Source organism: Sycon ciliatum, chromosome 9 (assembly GCF_964019385.1).
Source record: "Sycon ciliatum chromosome 9, ocSycCili1.1, whole genome shotgun sequence".
In the NCBI taxonomy this organism is placed as follows: Eukaryota; Metazoa; Porifera; class Calcarea; order Leucosolenida; family Sycettidae; genus Sycon; species Sycon ciliatum.
In genome coordinates, this window is record NC_088651.1 from 4,288,576 (window position 1) to 4,309,030 (window position 20,455).

Below are 20,455 nucleotides of genomic sequence, written 5' to 3' on the forward strand. Positions count from 1 at the left end.
TACGGTATAATTCGAACATTCCGCGTAATTCGAACTTTTTCGTCGTACCGATCTTCTGCAAGTCACTTCAAGTCAAAATCGAATGCATAATTCGAAGTACGAAAAGTGCGCCGGTTGGATAATTCGAACCCAGTCTTCGTACAGAAGAGCTGTTTACAGTACATTGGCTATGTCCTTTGAACGCTTATTTCGAAGTGAGATTGAGTTGCTATCCTTGTAATTCGAAGTTCATTCTTTTCTCCTTCTCTAGCCAAGAGTAGCTCAAAAATCGATCGATGGTCCGTTGCAGGATCGACTATAGCGTTCAAGAAACCCACCTTCTCTCGAAATTTGATTCAAGCCCGTGCGAGGCAAATTGCAAAGGTTTAATTGAAGACGACTTCTTCCTGGTGGCTGACTCTCTTCGCGGATCTCGATGGCCTTTCTTGCCGCGCCAGCTCGTGCGCGGAGATGTTGGCGCGCAACAACTAGGCCCCGGCGGATAATGCTCGGGAATTAGGCCCATTCTGCTTTTCATTATGCTCGCATTCTGCTCGCAAAACACCCACATTCTGCTCAATTCTGCTCCATGTCAGTGATGACATGTACATTAGAGTATTACTTGAACTTCATTATAGATCAATGTAATACAATAGACAAGTTCCTCTTTTCTTGTACAAGTGGCGCGGCAAGAATTTTAAAGCAGAGGAATGCCTTTGGTGTTTTACAGATCTAGAGGTCAGCAAAGTAGGAAATAGACCTGCGAGGTGTGTGACTCCATACACTTGCTGTAGCACAGGTGGTCATTATGCAAAATCATGAGACAGGAAAGATTACAGTCACCTTAGAATGAAATTGGAAAAGATCAGGGCATTGTATGTGTGTTGGGTGGAAGCCAGGGAATGCCCAGGGTTTCATGCATTACACATTCAAAGAAATACATATTGACAAAAGTTACAGGTTGTTGTGTACTGCACATGGAACAAGTCAGTGATTGTAACATGGTTCATACTTTGGGTCTGGATAACGCGGAGTATGGAATATAACAGTTCATACCTGACAGGTTCATATGTTGGGACTGGATAACGCTGAGTATGGAATATAATAGTTCATACCTGGCAGGTGAAACAAGTTCATGCATTGGGACTGGATTATGCCGGGCCTGGAAAACTTCACATCAGTTCCCTTGCCGGATAGTGGGATTTACCCCATGGCCAGGCGACCCCGATTGTATTGCAGCATAAGTGACGCCTCCAGATGATCTCCCAGTAAACTCGTCTGCTGTGAGTTGAAAGAAGCTTGTACAAGCGAGAACACTCTCTCTGCTGGGGCAGAGGATGGAAGCAATGCAAAGACAATCTTTGCTGCCAGCTGCCATGCTGGAAGGTGGGTTTGCTGTGCCCACCATTTCAAACGCGGGGCATCTTCACTGATCACTGCGTCCACAGCCGCAACAGCGTATGCAGGAAGCTCTTCTGTCAGCTGCGCCATGATTTCATCGGAGTCGAGAGCAGGAACAACACGTAGGGCTGCTACATCGTCCACTTGCAGGTCGAGCCCTCTCGCTATCTGTGGGCAGAGAATACGCACGGCTTTGAAGAGCTGCACTTCCTTGAACATTGGCGTGTCTTGTTTGTTGAACTTGGTTCTGAAATACTGGACAGCAGGTGCAACACAGGCCTTAGCAAGGGTTAGCAGTGCTTGCTTCTCCACTGCGTTCTGCCCAGCAAGCTCTGCAGCGACTGCAGCTGTTTCCGGGTAGTCCTGTAAGGCCATAGCGGTGCAAATCTCTTGCAGGTGACGATAAGCCTGGACGATGAGCTCACCATCACCCTCCAAGAGGTAGGTCTTCTTGACAAGGAGCTTCCCAACGTCAACAGTGATGGCCAACTGCAGACGGAGCACTTTGAGTTGCTCGGGATCATCAAGGATTCTGCGGGCATTGGCAGAAGTGGTTGGGCTGCTTTCCAGGGCGTCCAGGAATGGAATGACGTGCTCAAAGCATCGATGCAGTTGATGAAGCACCTCCCACCAGCTCCACCACCGTGTGCACGAGTATGTCTTGATGCTCTCTTTGGTTAGCGTCTTCCATTGAATTCTGGATGCAGGGCTGTGTGAAAACAGGGACACCCACAGGCGTAGAAAGGAGTCCAGGAGATCTGTGTCAAAATGCCAGCCAATGTTGTCCAGAGAATGAGCCACACAGACGAGATCGGATATGTTCGGGTACACGAAGTCGGTGAGATACCCAACTGCTGCCCTGTTGACCGAAGCACCATCCCGGATGGTGGAAATCACCCTTGCCGGTGGGTATTGGAGGCCTGTCGAGAGGGTAACGATGACTTCCCTGGCAAGTTGCTTGCCCGTCATGCTCTTCGCCAGGACATGCACGCGGACGAGGCGCTGGCAGATCTGGAAGTTCTCGTTTACGTAGCGTAGAAGGATTACCAACATTTCGCCTTGGTACGTGCTCCCATCAAATATAATGCTTATGTAAGGCTTCTCCTTCAGCTCATCCTTTAGCGTGGCCTGCTCGTTCTCCAGTATGAATGGTACATATGAGGCGAGATGAGTGGAGTAGTTCAAGCGGTCCGAATCTTCCTCCAGCAGTGGGCGGAGGATGTCTACTTTGGCAAGAGGGATGCCAGCCTTCATCATTGCCGTTGTTGTTTCAATCCTCCGCATTCTTTGCTGAGCTGGCACGGCAGCAGTCAACCCAGTCCCTGCAAGGTCGTGGCGCTTTACGTATGCCTCCCAACTCTGGGCAAGTCGCTGCTGTCGAATACCCTGTTGCCGTTGCCTTTCTTTTCCTGCCTCGTGTTTATCACTTCCGACATGATCCTTCACAATGCTCTTCTTCAGGGCAAGTGTACTCTTGCAGGCTTCGCAGTATAATTTACCGGATGAGACGACGAGCATCTCGTCTGGGAATTCCTCCACTCGCTGGTGTGGGCTAACATTCACTTTTGTGCTGCCGCCTAGCGACACCCGGGTTCTCTTTGCCCCTGAGGCAACCACATCCTTTTTTGCGGACGTCCGTTTCATAGACCTTACACGGGAGATTTCAGCTTCCTCCGTTATGTCCAGGCTTTGCCACTCTTCGCCAGACTGGCCTTCCGTGTCCACTGGTGTATCATCTTCGTCGTCAAGAATATCAACAATTATAAGATCTTCTTCGGCGGAATCGAAGTCGGCTGATCTGTCACGTACATCACCGAATTCCGCCATTGCCGCACACAGAGCATATCAGGGTCGCAGGTCAAGACACTAAATTACCAGCCCACAATTCAACATCCAGGCAATGGTAATGAACTAAAGTACAACAAAAAGTAAAACATTAATATCCCTTTACAGTAGAACGTCGATTATCCCGCGATCCGGCCTTTCCATTTCTGAAGGCACCAGCCAAAATTTGGGCTAAAATGGCATGTAACGATTCACAAGGTGTTGGAAAACTCCTCTATAGAGCTTATGCATACCCGTCACGTGGTCATGAACAACGACCAAAAATGTCCAAGTACAGTGAGTCTGAGCTGAGGCGAATCTTCGAACGTCCAGGGAGCCATACACGAGACCGTCCTGATTACCAAGGACTCCCAAATAGGCACCAAAACTGCAAAAGGTCCGATACCGAAGCTGAGTGGCATGACGTCACGTCGACGTGCATAAGCTCTGCGTACTGAGAACTACAGTGCTCCGTTCTGCTCGTCTAGTGCTCGTCTAGTGCTCGTCTAGTGCTCGGTTCTGCTCGTCTACCGCTCTGCTCGTTTAGTGCTCGGTTCTCAGCTCGTCTACATTTGTAGTGCTCGGTTCTGCTCGTCTCATGCTCCGTTCTGCTCGTCTGGTGCTCCGTCTGCTCGTCTGGTGCTCCGTTCTGCCCGCCAATTGCCTCATTCTGCCGCATTCTGCTCCGATTTTGAAACCCCTGATTCTGCTCGAAATTCTGCCGGCATTATGCGCCGGGGCCTAACAACAACACTATTGTTGTAAATATTGTCTATGCCTATGCTCCACTTCCGTTCTTCAGAACGACGTGCTGGTGTCCGACGGCCTTTCATGACGTGGATTAGACAGCGCAGTTCTTTTCCGTTGAAATATGTTTCAGGAAAGCTGCAGTGACTGACAACTTCTTCACTAGAAGATGAAGATAATGTCAAATGATTTTGTGTCGATCCAGTGTTTTGATGATCCGTTGTATATGACCGGTACGACCACCTATGTTTCGTTGATGCAAATAAAAATGTGCAAACAATATTCAGCATGCGATTTCAAGCATTTTGACATACATATCAGTGCATGGGGCTGCATTTGGATAATTAGAAGTTCCGGATAATTCGAAGTTAGGGCCTGGCAATTTGAGGTTCGAATTAAAGGGAGTCTACCTGTACTATTATACAGTCAGAAAGTGCAACAACTAGGCACAAAACTGACAGAGTACTGAGACATTCGACGTTCTGACACCTAGCTTCAACACATCTCCGTAGTAGCGCTAACCGACAGCCTTCCAACTCGGAAGGTTCAAGGTTATGGAGAGACCAAAGAGGGGAAGGTAAGCGCAACGAAAACGAGCACAAGCTACAGTCCCAACGGCACAACGAATGTCTGTTGATCGCAATTCTGAAATCTATAAAGAGAAGACTGTAAGTTTACATGTTGTCCGTTTGGTCCTGTCTTTTGAATTTTAGTCCTTGGCTCTCCATTTCTCTACACGCAAAGACTCCACTGTAGCCACTCACTATAGCCATGCATTTTCACGACACTCCAAACGCTCTCTGGACTACACTAATCACTGGAAGAACATTATATTAATTCGAATTTTCGAGCAATGCCCATCTTCATCTTCTTGGCTCTCCATCCAAGTCTATATTAAAATACAGCCAGACCTCGCTTAGCCGGTCCTCTTTTATCCGGATCCCTCGCCGTCCGGAAGAATATCGTCCGTTACCGATTTACAGCATATGTCATGCATACATACAGTATGTAGTATTATTATAAGCACTATCGCGATGTAAGTGGGGATGCCTACTTCACTTGTGCCATTCAGGATGATGATAAAGAGAAAGACAAACAGAAAGCTCAGAATCTTGAGGAACAATGCTGTAGAGCAGAATAGGTGTGATCGATTGGATGCACTGCAGAAAGGTGAAAATTATTAGTTCATTGATAATAGCTGGTGAGTTGTCTCGTCATTTCTGAATATTCGGTCTGGAGTGGTTTGAACAGTTTGGTTCTAGCAAGTTGCCTTCACTCAGGGTGCGCCAGCCTTTTCTGTCTTGGGCTCTGGTGCGCCAGGTCTCAAGATCGGTCTGCGTCCGGGTGGGGATACCATGGCTGGTCAGGTCGGCGATGACAGTGGTTGCAAGGGTGGTACGCGGCCGGCCGCGGAAGCGTTGTGCAACCGGGTCACTGGCCCGGCAGAAGTACGCACCCATAGCGAGTTGTGCCGGGGTGTCGACTGGTGAGCGCAGAACGTGCCCGAGGAGTCCGATCCGCAGGCGGTTGATGGTGACGCTTAATGGCTGGGTTCATACAGTATGTGTGTTCGATTATCCGGTTCCCCCGCCTGTCCGCATATCTTTGTGCAAAGCAGATGTGTGCGGTTATGCGAGGTGTGGCTGTAATAATTGATTATGAATTTTTCCCTTCGCCACTTTTCTGCTATCGTCTATGTCAATGTTCACCTAGCTGTGCAATGTCAAGCACCACCGGAGCTAGCATCGCCTCTGGGCACCCTTCCTGGTCAATACCTGTACAACTCTACAATGTACGGGGCAGTGGCAACGCTGGCATGCTCGGCAGGCTATCAGCTACGGTACGACGACAGCACCGCCACCGCCGCAGCAAGCAGGTCCAGAGTGATCACTTGCCAGGCGAACGGCCGCTGGTCGAACGGCACGGCCACATGTGACGGTAAGTGGGGACAGCGTGAGTCGGCAAGAGTGAATCGGCACGCAGTGTCTGCTCCAGATCCGGGTCAGCGACCCGGTTTGGGGTGGTGCAGGGGCGGGTCCAGGAGGGGTTCGGTAGAACCCCCTAAACCATGTGGATTCACAGGATGCGCGAGTTTCGAAGTCTGAAGAAGATGTTGAGCCGGTCTCTGCTGGGATGACAGCTACACCTTTAGCTGCTCAGTGGTAGAGTATCGGCAGCCATAAGCGAGGGTCCCTGGTTCGAGTCCTGGTGGTGTCAGCCAATTATTTCTTCAGGCTTTACCTATCTTTTAAAAACTCTCTCAGACTTACATGACTATGAATAATTCAAGTATTCGTCTAGTTTAATATTTTGCAGTTTAACATGTTGCTGTACACTTTGTTGTGTGTGTGTTGTGTGTTTCAGGAGTGGGCCCAGACCTTTACCTCACCCTTCCGCCTGGAAATGACACAGAGGCCGTGCAGTTTGTGTATGGCCTGTGCGTGTGGGATGCCAACGACGAGCGTCTACGTGACGTGACCTCGTCCGGAGCTCACTCGGCCAGCAAGACGGCGTTCCCGATTCTCTTCAAGCGGATGCCCCCGGGCTACTACGTGGTGCGTATCGAGGACGTCGTTCCGAAACAGACGCGTTCGAGCACGCGTATCATGTATGGGATTGAGCACAACACGACCGAGGACATTCCCAGTATACCTAGCGTGGACAACATGTGGCGAAGTTTGGCACCACCGACGAAAAATGAAATCTATGTTATCAAGATGCATCCGAACCCGTTGCAGTACGACATGATCAGGTTCCGTCTTCACAACCCGATCTCCAACAGGACCAAGACCATTGAAACGCGCATGAGCTCACACAGCGTGGCGGTGCCAGTCGCCGAGATTGGAATGACGCCGTCACTGTACACCTACGAATACTGGAAGAACGCAGATTCACAAGTGGTCTCCCTGCCATCCATGACTCTTGCATTCATACCAGGTATGGAAATAGATACTTGGTCATTCTATTTTTTATGATAAGCTACATTCTTTGAAGTCAAGCACTCAAGCAAAGTAAAAAGAAAAGAAAAAAGCAGCGATTCGGAACATCCCATGGAGATACGGTTTATGCAAATTGTCTGCGCGTTCAATTTTCGGCCTCCCAGGGCTAAAACACATTTCGTCCACATCACGTTTTCGGCATGTACTGCTGCTTCCTGTATACACTGTCACACTGAACCCTGCAAAACAACACTTCGGCCGCAACAAATTTTTCGGCCAAAAATGCCCAGGCCGGAAAAAGTCGGAAAATAAATCTGCTCCGCATATTTTATGGACTTAGGGGGTGATTATATGTGCAGCTCCAGCCAGGGCTGGTCGACAGGCGGGCCAGCCCGCCTGCAACGGGATCTCGGGGTTGTACACAAATCCACACAAAACCTGTGGTGCGTTTACATGGCAAGCGGGCTGGCCCGGCGAGGCGGGATCCCGCCTCGAGGCACCCGGGATCCCGGCTAGGCGGGCCAGAAAAGCACATATAAACAGACCAGCCCGGGCCAGAGTTGTATTATTATGGTGTCGACACTGCGTCCATACTACAAAATAGGTACTTTTACCTTTTGAGGGAAGTTATAAAGAGGATTCCCGATATTGTCTTGAAAATCTATGAAGCTTTTTGTACACCAACAAGAAGGACGTGCAGTGAGCACTGTTTATTTGTCGACATGCATGATTTACATTAAAATGGAAGGGGAACTACTTGCAAAATACTTTGATATGGACAGCTAAAAATGTGAAAAACAGGAAAAAGAAACGAGGTGATACAACACACGAAGCATGTGCCACAGCGCGAAAAGAAATCAGCAGAAGAATACATTGTGTGAGAAAAAAAGTTTTTAGGTTTATAACCTGAGTATGGCTTGCAGCCCTGCGTTTCAGCCCGGGGCAGCACACTACAGTCGTAGTGTGTTCGCTGCATACTCACAACGGGCTGGTGTGTGCTCCGCGCATATAAACTCACCGCGGGCTGGCGACCAGCCCGCCTTGCACATGTAAACAGACTTGGCGGGCTGGCCCGCTCGCTCCAGCCCGGGCTGGACTTGCACATATAATAGGCCCCTTAGAGTACTTAGTTGCTGTGCACACTTCTCCACCTTTCCTGGTTGAATGCATTTAGAATCAACTCGTAAAAACTCCAAGTCAATCTCCAATTGACACAAACCTCGTTTATTCAACATAATCATATCCTATTATTACATGGTGCGACAGAGCTCTCGGCCATTGAAGAAAATGTTGAGTCACCTCCACCATTAAACTGCGCTCTTTAGCCGACTAGACCCTCCTGCACACAACCATCACCATTGCGAGGACACTTCCGTAGACGATACTGATAAAGTCCTTCAGACAGCTGTTTCGCTAATACATAGCTCGTCAGTGAAGGTAGATGTTGAATGATTAAAAAATATAGACCAAACTGCTATTATAGGGTGCGTTCTTATATTCTCTAGCTTCTAGAAGAAGAAGAAGAAAAGAGAAGTCGAAGAAACTGGGATTACTCAAGAACGGGTCTCGAAGAATTCAGAGATATTTTGCACATGTCAAGCAAAATGAAGCGTCAAAGGGGCCGCGATCTTGAGTGATGAATGTATGTGCGTATGCGAAAAGGGAAATGCGTACACTCATGATGAACACGTGGCTTTTAGTCGTAGTTCGCATGCGCTGATCCCAAACTGCGGGAATCTCCAAGTTTCAACTACCTCTGAAGCTTGGAGAGCTTTGGAGAGCCTCCTAAAAGTCGGAGAGGATATAAGAACAGCTCTCGAACTTTTCGGAGAGTCTCCAACTTTTCCGAGAGGATTTAAGAACGCACCCCAAGAGAGCTAGCTCCCTTGGCTGCTGTTGGAATATGCAAGAATGGGCCTTCCAGATAAGGTCTAACAAGAAGAAGTGGCTATAGTTATGAAAAGAACACCGGTAACCATCTAGACAGACCACACTCTCATAATAGATACTGGTTATAAATAGACCGAATAAGGAAAATGATCTGATAGCCTATGAAGAGTAAGGGGCCATCCGTAAATATAGATATTTATTCCCGTAACTATCCAGAAGACGTTACTTCAGTAACGTCTGGCGCTAGCCAGGGTCCACACAGCTTTAATTTGGTGTTTGTTTGTTTGTTTGTGTCACGCCTGGCGCTATCCCGTATCTGTCCCGTACCGTACCGTACCATTAAACACAGCTGGCCAAATACAGCTGGCCGCAATATTGATTGATTGATTGATTTTTATTTCACGGATCCTCCAGAGGCAAATAGATGGCTATCGAAGGGAGTCTCCTAAGTATGGAAAATGAGAAAGTATGTTCGTAAGGGAGAAGAGGTAGAAGATACATTAGAATATAGAGTACAGAAGAAGTAAATTCAGTACTTCGGGTAGTACATTGCATGCTAATCATAATGAGAATTAGAAAAGTAGCATTGCGGACTACTATAACTGACATATACACAAACTATTGAAACTATCATACATGTGGCTACTACACCACTGGTTAGCCTAGACACAAAAGTCAGGAATACCTTTCAAAGAAAACATAGATTGCGAATGATACCGACGAACAGCAATACTAAATTTCGCTGTTGTAGAGAGTGAACGAATATCTTCAGGAAGTTTTTTCCAGGCAACACTCAAAGAAAAAAGAGTTGATTTACGAAAGTACAGTTGTGGCAAGTGAAATCCGACACTTGGCATAAGGGACTGCACCGTGCATCCTGCAGCCTCTGCAGCCCTGCATACGTACAGTACATGTGTTGCATACAACTTTATCTGTCTGATGACAGAATTCGTACTCATCACAGTCAAGGTTCAAAAGGTGCTGGCAAATATGAATGGGAATTGGATACCAATACTCCTGATGTGTACCATGTTTGTGAGCTGTGTGTATCTAAGCTGTGACCTTTCGACCTGTTTGGGATGCATACGGCTCTATAGTACCAATTACTGAGTAGGTGCAGTGCATTACATCATTGATGTCCATTTGAGGCGCTGTCCCCTATGGCAAGTGTCGGATTTCACTTGCCACAACTGTAGGTGCCAGCTTTAGGAAGAATTATGGATGAAGGGTGACGACTGCTTTGGGAAGAGGGTAGCTGGAAGTGAGACAACAAGGAGGGGTATTGGGAGAATACATGGTGGAAATAGACAAGGCCAAGAATCTGCCGTCGCCATGCTAAAGATTCCCAAGAGGACAGAACATTGAGGTCTTCTTTGGAAGTCGTCCAGTCAGGCCGACGCTTGAGTTTACTATTTATCCCTCCAAATAGGGCTTTCAACCGCAAGATCATAACGTGAAGCAACTTGGAAGAATGAGTATGAATGCGAAGTGTATGGGGGAATGCATGTAGGGCGATAGTGCGGGTTCGAATCCCAGGTAATGCCTGAAAATAAATAGGAGAATTGAAAAATTTATAACATCCCTATTCTTTTTTTGCCGTCATCAAGGCGGAAGACGGTGTCGTATTACCCTCGACCGTACCTGTTCCGTACCTGTCCCGTACCGTACAATCAAAGACGGCTGGCCACAATGCATATTCAAATAGGGCTTTCAAATACAAGATCATAACGTGAAGCAACTTGGAAGAATTAGTATGTATGCGAAGTGTATCGGGGGATGCATGCAGGGCGATAGTGCTGGTTCGAATCCCAGGTTATGTCTAAAAACAAGAAGTAGAAATTTAGAAGAATTTATAACATCCCTATGCTCTTTTTGTCTAGGTCATCAAGGCAAAAAAGCATAGCGTAGGGCCCTGAGCTTCCAAGCTCTCTCGTTTAGAAACGAAAACTAGTCGTTTAGGGGGAGGTTGAGCGCCTGTTCGTTTCTCAAAAATATCGATGTACATTTTGCATGCGTGAGCATGTTCAGAAAAAAAGACCAAAAATATCGATATACTATGTAGCATTTGTATGTGTTCGTTTCTCAGGAGGGGGTTGAAGAGAAACGACTAGTTTTCGTTTCTAAATAAATATCGGTATTTACGGAAGGTCCCTAAAAGAAATTGAACCAATGACAACAAATACTCGTCCAGCACACGAGTTGTCATAGAAACACAAATAACAGCTGTCCACTAATTTTTGTTGTTGGAGATTGAGTAGGAGTTTTTACTGGTTGATTCTAAATACAATAAATGCTCCGGCCTTGGGTTTATGACCAATAAAAACCCTCGGCCTCCTCATTTATTGTATACTTAATTGTTTTTGTTGTTATCATGCAGCTTCACTGCCAAACGACACCAAGGACGCTGCGAATACTACGACTCCTCCATCTCAAGCACTCACAGGCCTTATACAAACCACCCATGCCCCTTCCACCCCGGCTCCCAGCAAGAAGAACGTAACGGCTGCCACCAAACAACCTTCAGCTTTTCCACCCGTCACGGACTCGACTAGCACTGCGTCCGCCTCCCACCCCCCTATCCCACACGGCAATCTACCTACCTTCCAGCCTGGCCCGCAGACAATGTCCGCCATTATGAATAGTACTATCACCAAAACTACACGCAGCCCAACATTCCCTCCCGCCTCGGCAACGCCGTTTCTAGGTAGGTGGAATCGACAGTACATCATCCTCTCTGCCCCCGCCCCCGAGTGTGTGTGTGTGTGTGTGTGTGTGTGTGTGTGTGTGTGTGTGTGTGTGTGTGTGTGTGTGTGTGTGTGTGTGTGTGTGAGAGAGAGAGAGAGAGAAACAGAGAGAGAGAGAAACACAGAGAGAGAGAGAGAGAGAGAGAGGAGAGAGAGAGAGAGAGAGAGAGAGAGAGAGAGAGAGAGAGAGAGAGAGAGAGAGAGAGAGAGAGAGAGAGAGAGAGAGAGAGAGAGAGAGAGGGAGAGAGAGAGAGAGACAGAAAGAGAAGGAGAAAGTTGAGAGAGAAGAGAGGATGACTTTGAGCTACGTCCACACGACACAAACTCGTGTTATGCAAGCCCAAGCATTTGTCTCTCGCTCGCCACTCTGTTCAGCTTCGTGTCGTGATGTGATAGGGACACCACATTTTGTTTGTGTGTGTGCTTGCGTGCATGTGCGTGTGTGTGCGCATGTGTACGTGTGTTTGTGTGTGTGTGTGTGTATGTGTTTGTGTGTACGTGTGCGTATGTACGTGTGTGTGTTTTTGTTTGTTTGTGTGGGGTGGTGCGGTGTGCGTGCGTATTTGCTTGGGAGAGTGGGTGCATGTGTGAGTCCACATTCATGCGTGTCTGTAGGCACGTACACGTGTGTGTAGGTGTGCGTGCGTGCAGGCGTACGTGCATGCATGCGTGCATGTGTATAACATGTCTGTGTGGGTTGCTGTCTGATTATCGGCAAAACCATGAAGCTCAGAGTAACAGTAGAAACGCATTGTTTGTTTCTTTTTTTTGGTGTAAATGCCCGTGCATGTTATGTCGACATGGGCGTGTGTGTGCGCATGTGTGTGTGTGTGTATGTGCGCACGTGTGTGTTTGTGTGTACGTGTGTGTACGTGTGTGTACGCGTGTGTGTGTGTAACGTGAACATGCTCGCGTATATGTACGTGTATGTGTATATCTTGTAGAAAAGCAGTCACTGTTCTCGTCCAGCTCCCTGTACATATTAGTAGGCGGTGGGGTGGGTGCTCTGCTGCTTCTTGCCATGATCTGGTTCTTTTACCGAAGGCGCACGACAAAGAAGTAAGTCTGCAAAGTGTGTGCGTTTGTGTGTGTGTGTGTGCGCGTGCGTGCGTGTGTACCGTTGCATCTGTTTCTTGATGCTTGTTTTCACATGAGATGCGGAGTACTGCATGTCAGCAAATCAACTAATCTTCGCTGGCGATATAATTTCGCTGATTTCGCCGCTTGTTACAACCGGCCAAAGTAAATCACAGGCCAAAGTTTGTCAAAGAGGCAAATGGTGCGTAATTGAGCCATGGCTGCATCTTAGAGCAACACATACCGATCCATTTCTTTTTTGAAAACCCCAATCGGCCAAAGTTACGGCCAAAAGTTTCATTTCGAGATCGGCCAAAGTTTCTCACCAGCCAAATTTTTTGTTGGATACAGTATGTGAAATCTGACACTTGCCACAAGCAGCAGCACCATACGGTGTGCAGCCTCTGCCTACCCAGAGCATACGTTACATACAACTTGTTTGGGTCTACCGCAGTACATTGTACTCATACTCATCACAGACTGTGTGGCCTTCGCTGAAAGGTTCAAGAGCTTTCCCAAATATGAATGTGGCGTTGGATGTCGGTTCTACTGTGCACTGTAAAGTGAGAAACTTTCGCTAGAGATTACTGTAACTTGAGAAATTTTCGGTGTACTTTATTTTCGGCACTTTCGGTGCATCTGTTTCACACCTAAAATTTCACATAATACACCGAAAAACCCAAAAATTGTTGCGGCCGAAATTTAAAATAGTTTTGTGTGTTATCTTACTGTGCACTGTTCGCAGAGTCATCCAAGACCCGTCCCTACCGAGCCGCTTGGCCAGAAGTTCCAAGAACGACTACGGCGATGGAAAGCCTATGAATACCTATGAATGCTACGATTCCAATCCACCGACTGGCATGTAAGGCTGTCCTAGTGTTGAAAGAAGCGTATCTATAACAAACGAGCAAACGGCTTCACTAACTAGCGAGTTAATGAGTTTTGCTGACGTGGCAAAGATGTTATTCTTATATTTTTTCAAATTGACCAATGCCTCGAATTTTCACCGCTGGTGCTAAGGATGCTGCTGTTTTCGACTGGCTTCACTTCGGGCGGGTGTTTGGAGTTGAGATGTCTTTTCAACGCCTTCGTTGAGCAACCATAGTGAGAATACACCGTTTTGCAACGAGTGAAAGTAGCCTTGTTCTTTGCCACATTGCGCGAAAAAAACTAACTTACTTCCAAACGACTAAAGCGTGACTTTTCACACGAACGGAGAGGTCACTAGATGCATTGCCTGTACTGTAATGTGCATGCCGCAACGTATACGGTGGTCGTTAGTGCAAACGAGCCGAGTTTCTGGCCAGCGAGCTAACTAGTACCCGGTGAGATCCTTTCAACACTAGACCCTGCCACACATGGGTACGCATATCTGCACACGCACACACATGCAACTGCACGCACACAGACACGGACACACGCTCTCTCTCACAAACACACACACACGCGCGCCTCCCCACCCCAAAAACCCGACACCGGCATAGATACACACATTTAGACTTAGAGTATTGCTGCGGAAGGGGAAATAAAATACGAAATAAAATTACAAAAAAACACGGTTTATGTCAGCCTTGGTTAGACAGATTGTTCACATTCGTGGGAACGTCACGTAGCCAGCCTTAAGGATCAAGGCGCAGATGCAGCTCCTAAAGCGGCGGGACGTCAGTAGAAAGTGGTCAAAGACCGAAAACCTATTCGCTGGATCTTTTTTTAAGTACAAACATTTCGCCGAGCGCGACAGTATGGTTCTTCCACTTGATTTCATTATCCGTACCCTTGTAAACACTTCAATATATATATATTTAAATATGGGCGAATGATTTCTTGAGTTACGCATGTGCGTGCGTGCGTGTGTGAATGTGTGTGTGTGTGTGTGTATTTGTGTGTGTGTGTGTGTGTATTTGTGGGTGTGGGTGTGTGTGTGTGTGTGTGTGTGTGTGCGCGCGCGCGTGCGTGTGTGTATTAGTGTGTGCACTCACACACGAATGCTCGCAGGACAGGATTTGCTATCCTATCTGCAGTATGCGGAGTGCATCTTTACATGTACGCTCTTGCTTGTCTAAGCATGCATTAAATTTGTCTGTTGTTATCAACCGTCATGGTAGTATCAATGCTGCAAGTTGAAATGGTTTTTTGTGCATTGTTGCTGCTGCTGCTCTTGTTGCTGTTGTTGCTGGCGCTGCTACTGTTGTGTACTGCTCAGAGCGAAGACACGCAGCAGTGCCGAGTCGGAGTTCAGCACCGCCACGTGCTCCTTGCAGGACTCCAAGGCCATGTCGCGCACGACCATAGTGGCAATGGCAGACACCATCGCCAGTCCCATGCTGAGGGCGCTGCGACGTAACCGCAGCTCCGTGTTCAGTAGTGACGACGACGGCCATGAGAAGTTTCCAGCGTCGGGTTACGACAATGGCTCGTTAGGCTCTACGACCAAGATGCAGTTACGACGCCAGGACACCGAGGTAGCCATGATGGAAATCTCGGATACGTACGAGATCGTCGAGGAGACCGCGTCGCACAGCATCGACCAGCAGAAGGCCTGGGAGAATCTCGGCGAACGCTCGTTTCTGGACGACGTGTTCTGCCTGCGGATTCTGCAGAAGCTGCCGCACCTCGGGGCCGCAAAGCGCAGCGTCTCGGCTACCTCGTCCGCGACCGACTTTGCTTACGAGCATGACATAAGCGTCACTGAGACCGGAGCGTGGGGCTCGGGGTCGGACGACGAGGCGACCGCAGCATGCAGCACCTCATCGATGCCCAAGGCGGCGGCGGCCAAGATTAAACGCACATTCTCCCAGCACCTGAAGAGCAGGGCGTTCACCGTGACGCGGCGTCCCACGCTGCCCGATCTCAGCCCGCGAGGTGCAGGCCCGAGTGCGTCGGGGGCAGCAGCGGCCGACACGCACAACACCATCTACATGCTGCCCGAGGACGAGGCAGACGAGGTGTTTACGGCCAGCGGTCTAGAGCTGCTGAGTCGCATGGCGAGTGACACCGATCCTTGCGTAGGCGGCACAAACGTCATAGCACAGAGGAGCATTGGCCATGGCGGTCGACTCCATCACACGATCAGCTGCCCTGTGATCAGCCCCATGGATGCATCCGCAGCAGCGGCGACAATGCTGCTCGGGCATATCCTGGGCAACGGCGCGGGCAGGGCGAAGACAGCCCGGGAGGCACTGGCCAGCATTGCTCCGACCGACAGTGACTACCTAGCTGCCGCGAGCACATGCACAACCAGCTGCGACGCGATGTCAGAGTTCCCGCCGGCGTTCTCCGTCACCACCAAAGCGTCCGGAACCTCACCCGCCCTGGGCCGGAGCAGCTGTGAGCAGTCGGACGGCCAGCCAGACTTGGCCGAGGACGAGACGGAGCAGCTGGAGCACGCCCCCTGCAGTCCGTACACCGCATTCCGAGAGCCCAACAGCATAGGCCCAGGCATGGGCTGGTCGGACCAACACGAGTCCGCGGCTGCCGATCACTCGCAGTACCTGCAATATGGGCAGGTCATTGACCCTGTTACGGGCGTGGAAAAGCTGGAACAAGCGCTGGACAACGCCACCGGTCAATACACATGCTACGGGTTTACGCCCGAGCACCTGTCGCAGCAGCAACAGTGCAGGACGTCGGAAACAGATACGGACGACGTGGACAATACTTACAACGTGTACGGAGAACAGCCGAGAGAAGTAACGGCTTCCTCATCCTTCTCTCAACGCAGTGCTGGCGGTGGCGAGGAGGATGATGACGGAAATGAGTTGTCATACACAGAAGTCCGCTCCACACACGGCAACAAGAAGATGCTCTCGGCCAGATCGTCATCGTCCAGGGTGGCCATACCGTTGCTTAGCACTAGCACCGCCGCATCCTCCGGGTTCCACCGCGATAAGCGCTCCAGCTTGCCGCCTTGCTGCTCAGGAACGGACATTGGGTACTCCATGTACGGGCCTTCGTCGTTGGAAGCAATGGCCGCCGCAGACCAGCCCCCCGTGGCGCGGGGGAAGCACTCGTCGCTGCCCACGCGTCACAAACGAGTGCGAGTCCGCCAGTCCAGCCTGTGCGAGGAGACGCTGCATAGCCAGGAGCGCTGCCAGCTCACCACACTGGCCGACACAGCCAGCAGCTCGGGGGCAGCATTAGGATCGCCGTCTAATAGCCTCAATGAACTGGACCGCGGCATACAAGAGCATTCTCGTTTGCCATCTAGCACCGAGTTACATTTGAGAGGCATCGCTGCACGCATCGACAACACCCCTGGTGCTATTTTGGAGAGCGCAGCCAATCACGGTGATAACTTTGCCAATGCGTCTGCAGCAGACGGGCAGCAGACGCACTCAAACTTTCCGCCTGCATCGCAGAACAAAAGACGGACGAGCAGCCCTGCCGTCGTAGTCCCGATAGCCAGCACCGCCGCTGGATCTCCCAGCGCATTTAGCCAGTGGGATCTGCTGTCGATCACCCCTCCGCCCACTGCAGCTGCACCTCTACCCGACGGCCAGTCCAGCGCGACTAACGCGGGAGAGGGCAATGCAGATAACGAGGCCGAGGAAGACAAACTCTACATCGACTTCAACCCCATCCGAGGACCAGCATCAGCAGCAGCAGCAACAACAGCGACGGCGAAGAGACCCGCAGCATTGAAAATCGACGTCAACAACTCTTCCACAGATGACCAGGACGTGATGAAATCTGCGTGCAAGTGCGGCGCTAGCGAGCGGAGGAAGCAAGCAGAGTCGAAGCGGCTCGCCGCCGCGAAGAAACGAAGGCAGAAGACGGCCGGCACCACGGCGGGCAGCGACAGTTCGGACTTCCAGTCGCCCCCGCCGCAGCTCAGCCCCATGTCAGCACATCCTGCTCGGACACCGGGCATGCTGCCCGCACACCAGCAGACCAGCCTCCTCGCCAGTATAGCAGCACTGGCGGCCCAAGCAGCAGCAACCAGGCTTGGCACGAGTGCGCCCGGCCAGCACATCGCCAACCGACGCAGAGAACTCAAACTGTGTCCTGGAGGAGTCGCGCCACACTGCCTTGGCCGACATCAGCAACAAGGTTGCTCCGAAAATGCAGCCTTCAACGAAACTACCAGCAACGAGAACACCTTCCGAGGAGAACAAGCAGGGCCGTGCAAGCAAAGTACACAGCTCCCCCGCACAACAAACAAACGATAAGTCATTAACACCAGGCGCGGAGACTGGTCATGTGATCCACCGTGGTCATGTGATCCAATGTGGTAATGTAATCCACCGTGGTCATGTGATCCGCCGTGGTCATGTGATCCACCGTGGTCATGTGATCCAATTTGATGACACCGAAACCGTAACACAAGTTACAACACTATCACGGCATTCGGGACTCTCTCACACCAACTCTTCCTGCCGCTGGCACCAGCTAACGGGAGACAGCAGACAATGGCTGATGTCTGATACAACAGAGAGATCAATTTCGAATGCCATCCTTCGACCAAGTTTTCAGGATGACGAGTAATGAAATCATGCAGCGATGACATCACAGATGATGTCACGATGCAATGATTACATCAGGGATGACGTCACTGTCAGTGGATAGTGTCCTGCCCGGTAGCAGTGCTATGCTCGCACGTATCAGCCGGTCGGACACTCACTGTGCGGGGGTGCGGTGATGTTTGCATGCAGCTAACATCAACACCTGCGCTCCTCGCGTACACACACAGGTACACACACACACACACACACACACACAGATACAAACACACACACACACAGGTACAAACACACACACACACAGACACACAGATACAAACACAGACACACAGATACAAACACACAGACACACAGATACAAACACACACACACACACACATATACAAACACAACACAGACACACCGATACAAACACACACACACACACACACACACACACACACACACACACACACACACACACACACACACACACACACACACACACACACATACACACACACACACACACACACACACACACGCGCGTACCCATACATGTGCATGCTGTATCTATAAGTATAAGTAGATTGCAGACAGATTCCCAACTCCACCTAATGTTACAGCCCTGAGTCTATACTAGATAAGGACCATTCTTGAGCACGGGTAGTCTTTTCTAGTTCATGACCGTTCCATATGTTGAGCTTGTATTCACGTACACACACGCGTATGTTCACACAAGCAGGCCTCCCATATGCGGTGGCCTGCAATTGTCGTCGGAGCCGACCTAGGCGCATGCTTCTGATTTACTTCACAACAGATGTGCGTCCAGATATTTTATGATTGGTTCTGAACCTAACACTAATGCCACCCTCGTAAGAGTCTAGGTGGTCGCTGTACGCTTTCCCTGGGCCGTTCTAAGGATTCGTTTCATTTCCTAACTTTTTGCTGTCGATTTGATAGGCGTCAGATCCCTCTTTCCTCATTCTTAATTTTTTTATTTTCTCAGCCTCCAGACGCTGTCAGATTCACCCCGTACATGTACCCCCTGATCCCCGTACATGTACCCCCCCCCCCTCTAACCCCCATGCGTGTACCCCCTAATTCCCGTACATGTACTCTCCCCCCCCCCCCCCCCAACCTTCATCCTACATTTCTCTGCTGCCCGATGACGCTCAGCTGCGGTGCATGCCACTGTTAGGCAAGCAATGTCTTGTTGGACAGTGCGTGCTACCAGCAGTAGGACTTTGTGAGTACGCGACCAAGGGTGTTGTGCAACTCGCATCTTCAGCTGTGATACACTGCTGTGCCGTGATAGATGTTTTGCGGTTGTTTGTTTTTCAATCGCTTTCTCGCAGAACTGGGTTATACCAAGAGCCAATCAAAGATAATTATACTGTACAGGGAGAATATTCCGTCGGTCAATAATTTCGTCCAACTCCAAAGAAAGGGAGTTCGTCCTGTTGTAAATTTCGTCCATGGATCATAAGAGTGTTTTGAAAAGCTTAACAAATCGACATTCGTCCGGCATTTAATTTAGTCCAAAAGCTGCTTCAAAAGCTCCTTGGATGAAAAGGACGAAATTAAATTCCTGACGAATATTTCTGCTTGTACAGTAGTAGTATGGAACTGTGGTTATGGGTGCAGTGTGCGGTGCCGCACTGGATTCACTGTGTGACCTGCCTATATCACACCATGTACAACTCATGCACCACAATCAACAATCTCTCGTACCCCTACACGCGGCTTTGCATGATTCGTTCAAGTACAGACGCAAACGCAACGTTTTGGGTGCATGAACTTCAGCTCCGTACAAACGTTAGTTTCAAACCACAGAGAAAGTGTGACACTGTACAAGTAACGTTGATCTCCCCCCCCCGCTGTGTAGCTTCCCAGCTGGTTTTTCGGCAGGGTGCGGGAAATAGATCAAGTCGTTCGAGTGCAGTACGATGCACAACAAAGCTGAAGATCATACCTGGCATGCTGCATTGTGAACATTTTCATCCTGCACTCGCACGTATCGCACGTACAGCAATACATGCGTCGGTTCAACATCGTCTTTCGTTGTATACGCCGACGTCGCTTCACAAGCAGAAGTTCGACAGGTGGCGGAAATTAGAATGGTGGCGGATTAACGGCACTTAACGGTATTAGATTTTCCTGCTGAGCGCGGATGTAGCCAGATGTAGCCACATGATGTAATGAACGTAGCGCACAGCAAATCTGACCTATTCTACGGAGATGACAGTTGCATGCTCTTGTAACGTTATATTAACTCTTCATTTATCATTATACAAGTGGAATCCTTATAATTCGAATCCCAGAATGGCAGGGGAAACCTTCTAACTATCCGGACATTCTAATAATCCAACCATGTACTCGCAACACATCATGTATGTCTAAATGATCACACTCT

At 49.4% G+C, this 20,455-nt stretch overlaps 1 protein-coding gene across 1 annotated transcript in view; it reads left to right on the forward strand.

The window, feature by feature from the left end:
* Positions 1–17,769, forward strand: part of LOC135825132 (uncharacterized) — a 24,081-nt gene extending 6,312 nt beyond the window's left edge. The window contains exons 5-10 of the mRNA XM_065337866.1: positions 5,665–5,889; positions 6,316–6,888; positions 11,158–11,484; positions 12,469–12,583; positions 13,347–13,463; positions 14,805–17,769. Coding sequence (XP_065193938.1) covers positions 5,665–5,889; positions 6,316–6,888; positions 11,158–11,484; positions 12,469–12,583; positions 13,347–13,463; positions 14,805–17,769 — 4,322 coding nt within the window. The remainder of the gene's footprint in view (positions 1–5,664; positions 5,890–6,315; positions 6,889–11,157; positions 11,485–12,468; positions 12,584–13,346; positions 13,464–14,804) is intronic.
* The last annotated feature ends 2,686 nt before the right edge of the window (positions 17,770–20,455 follow it).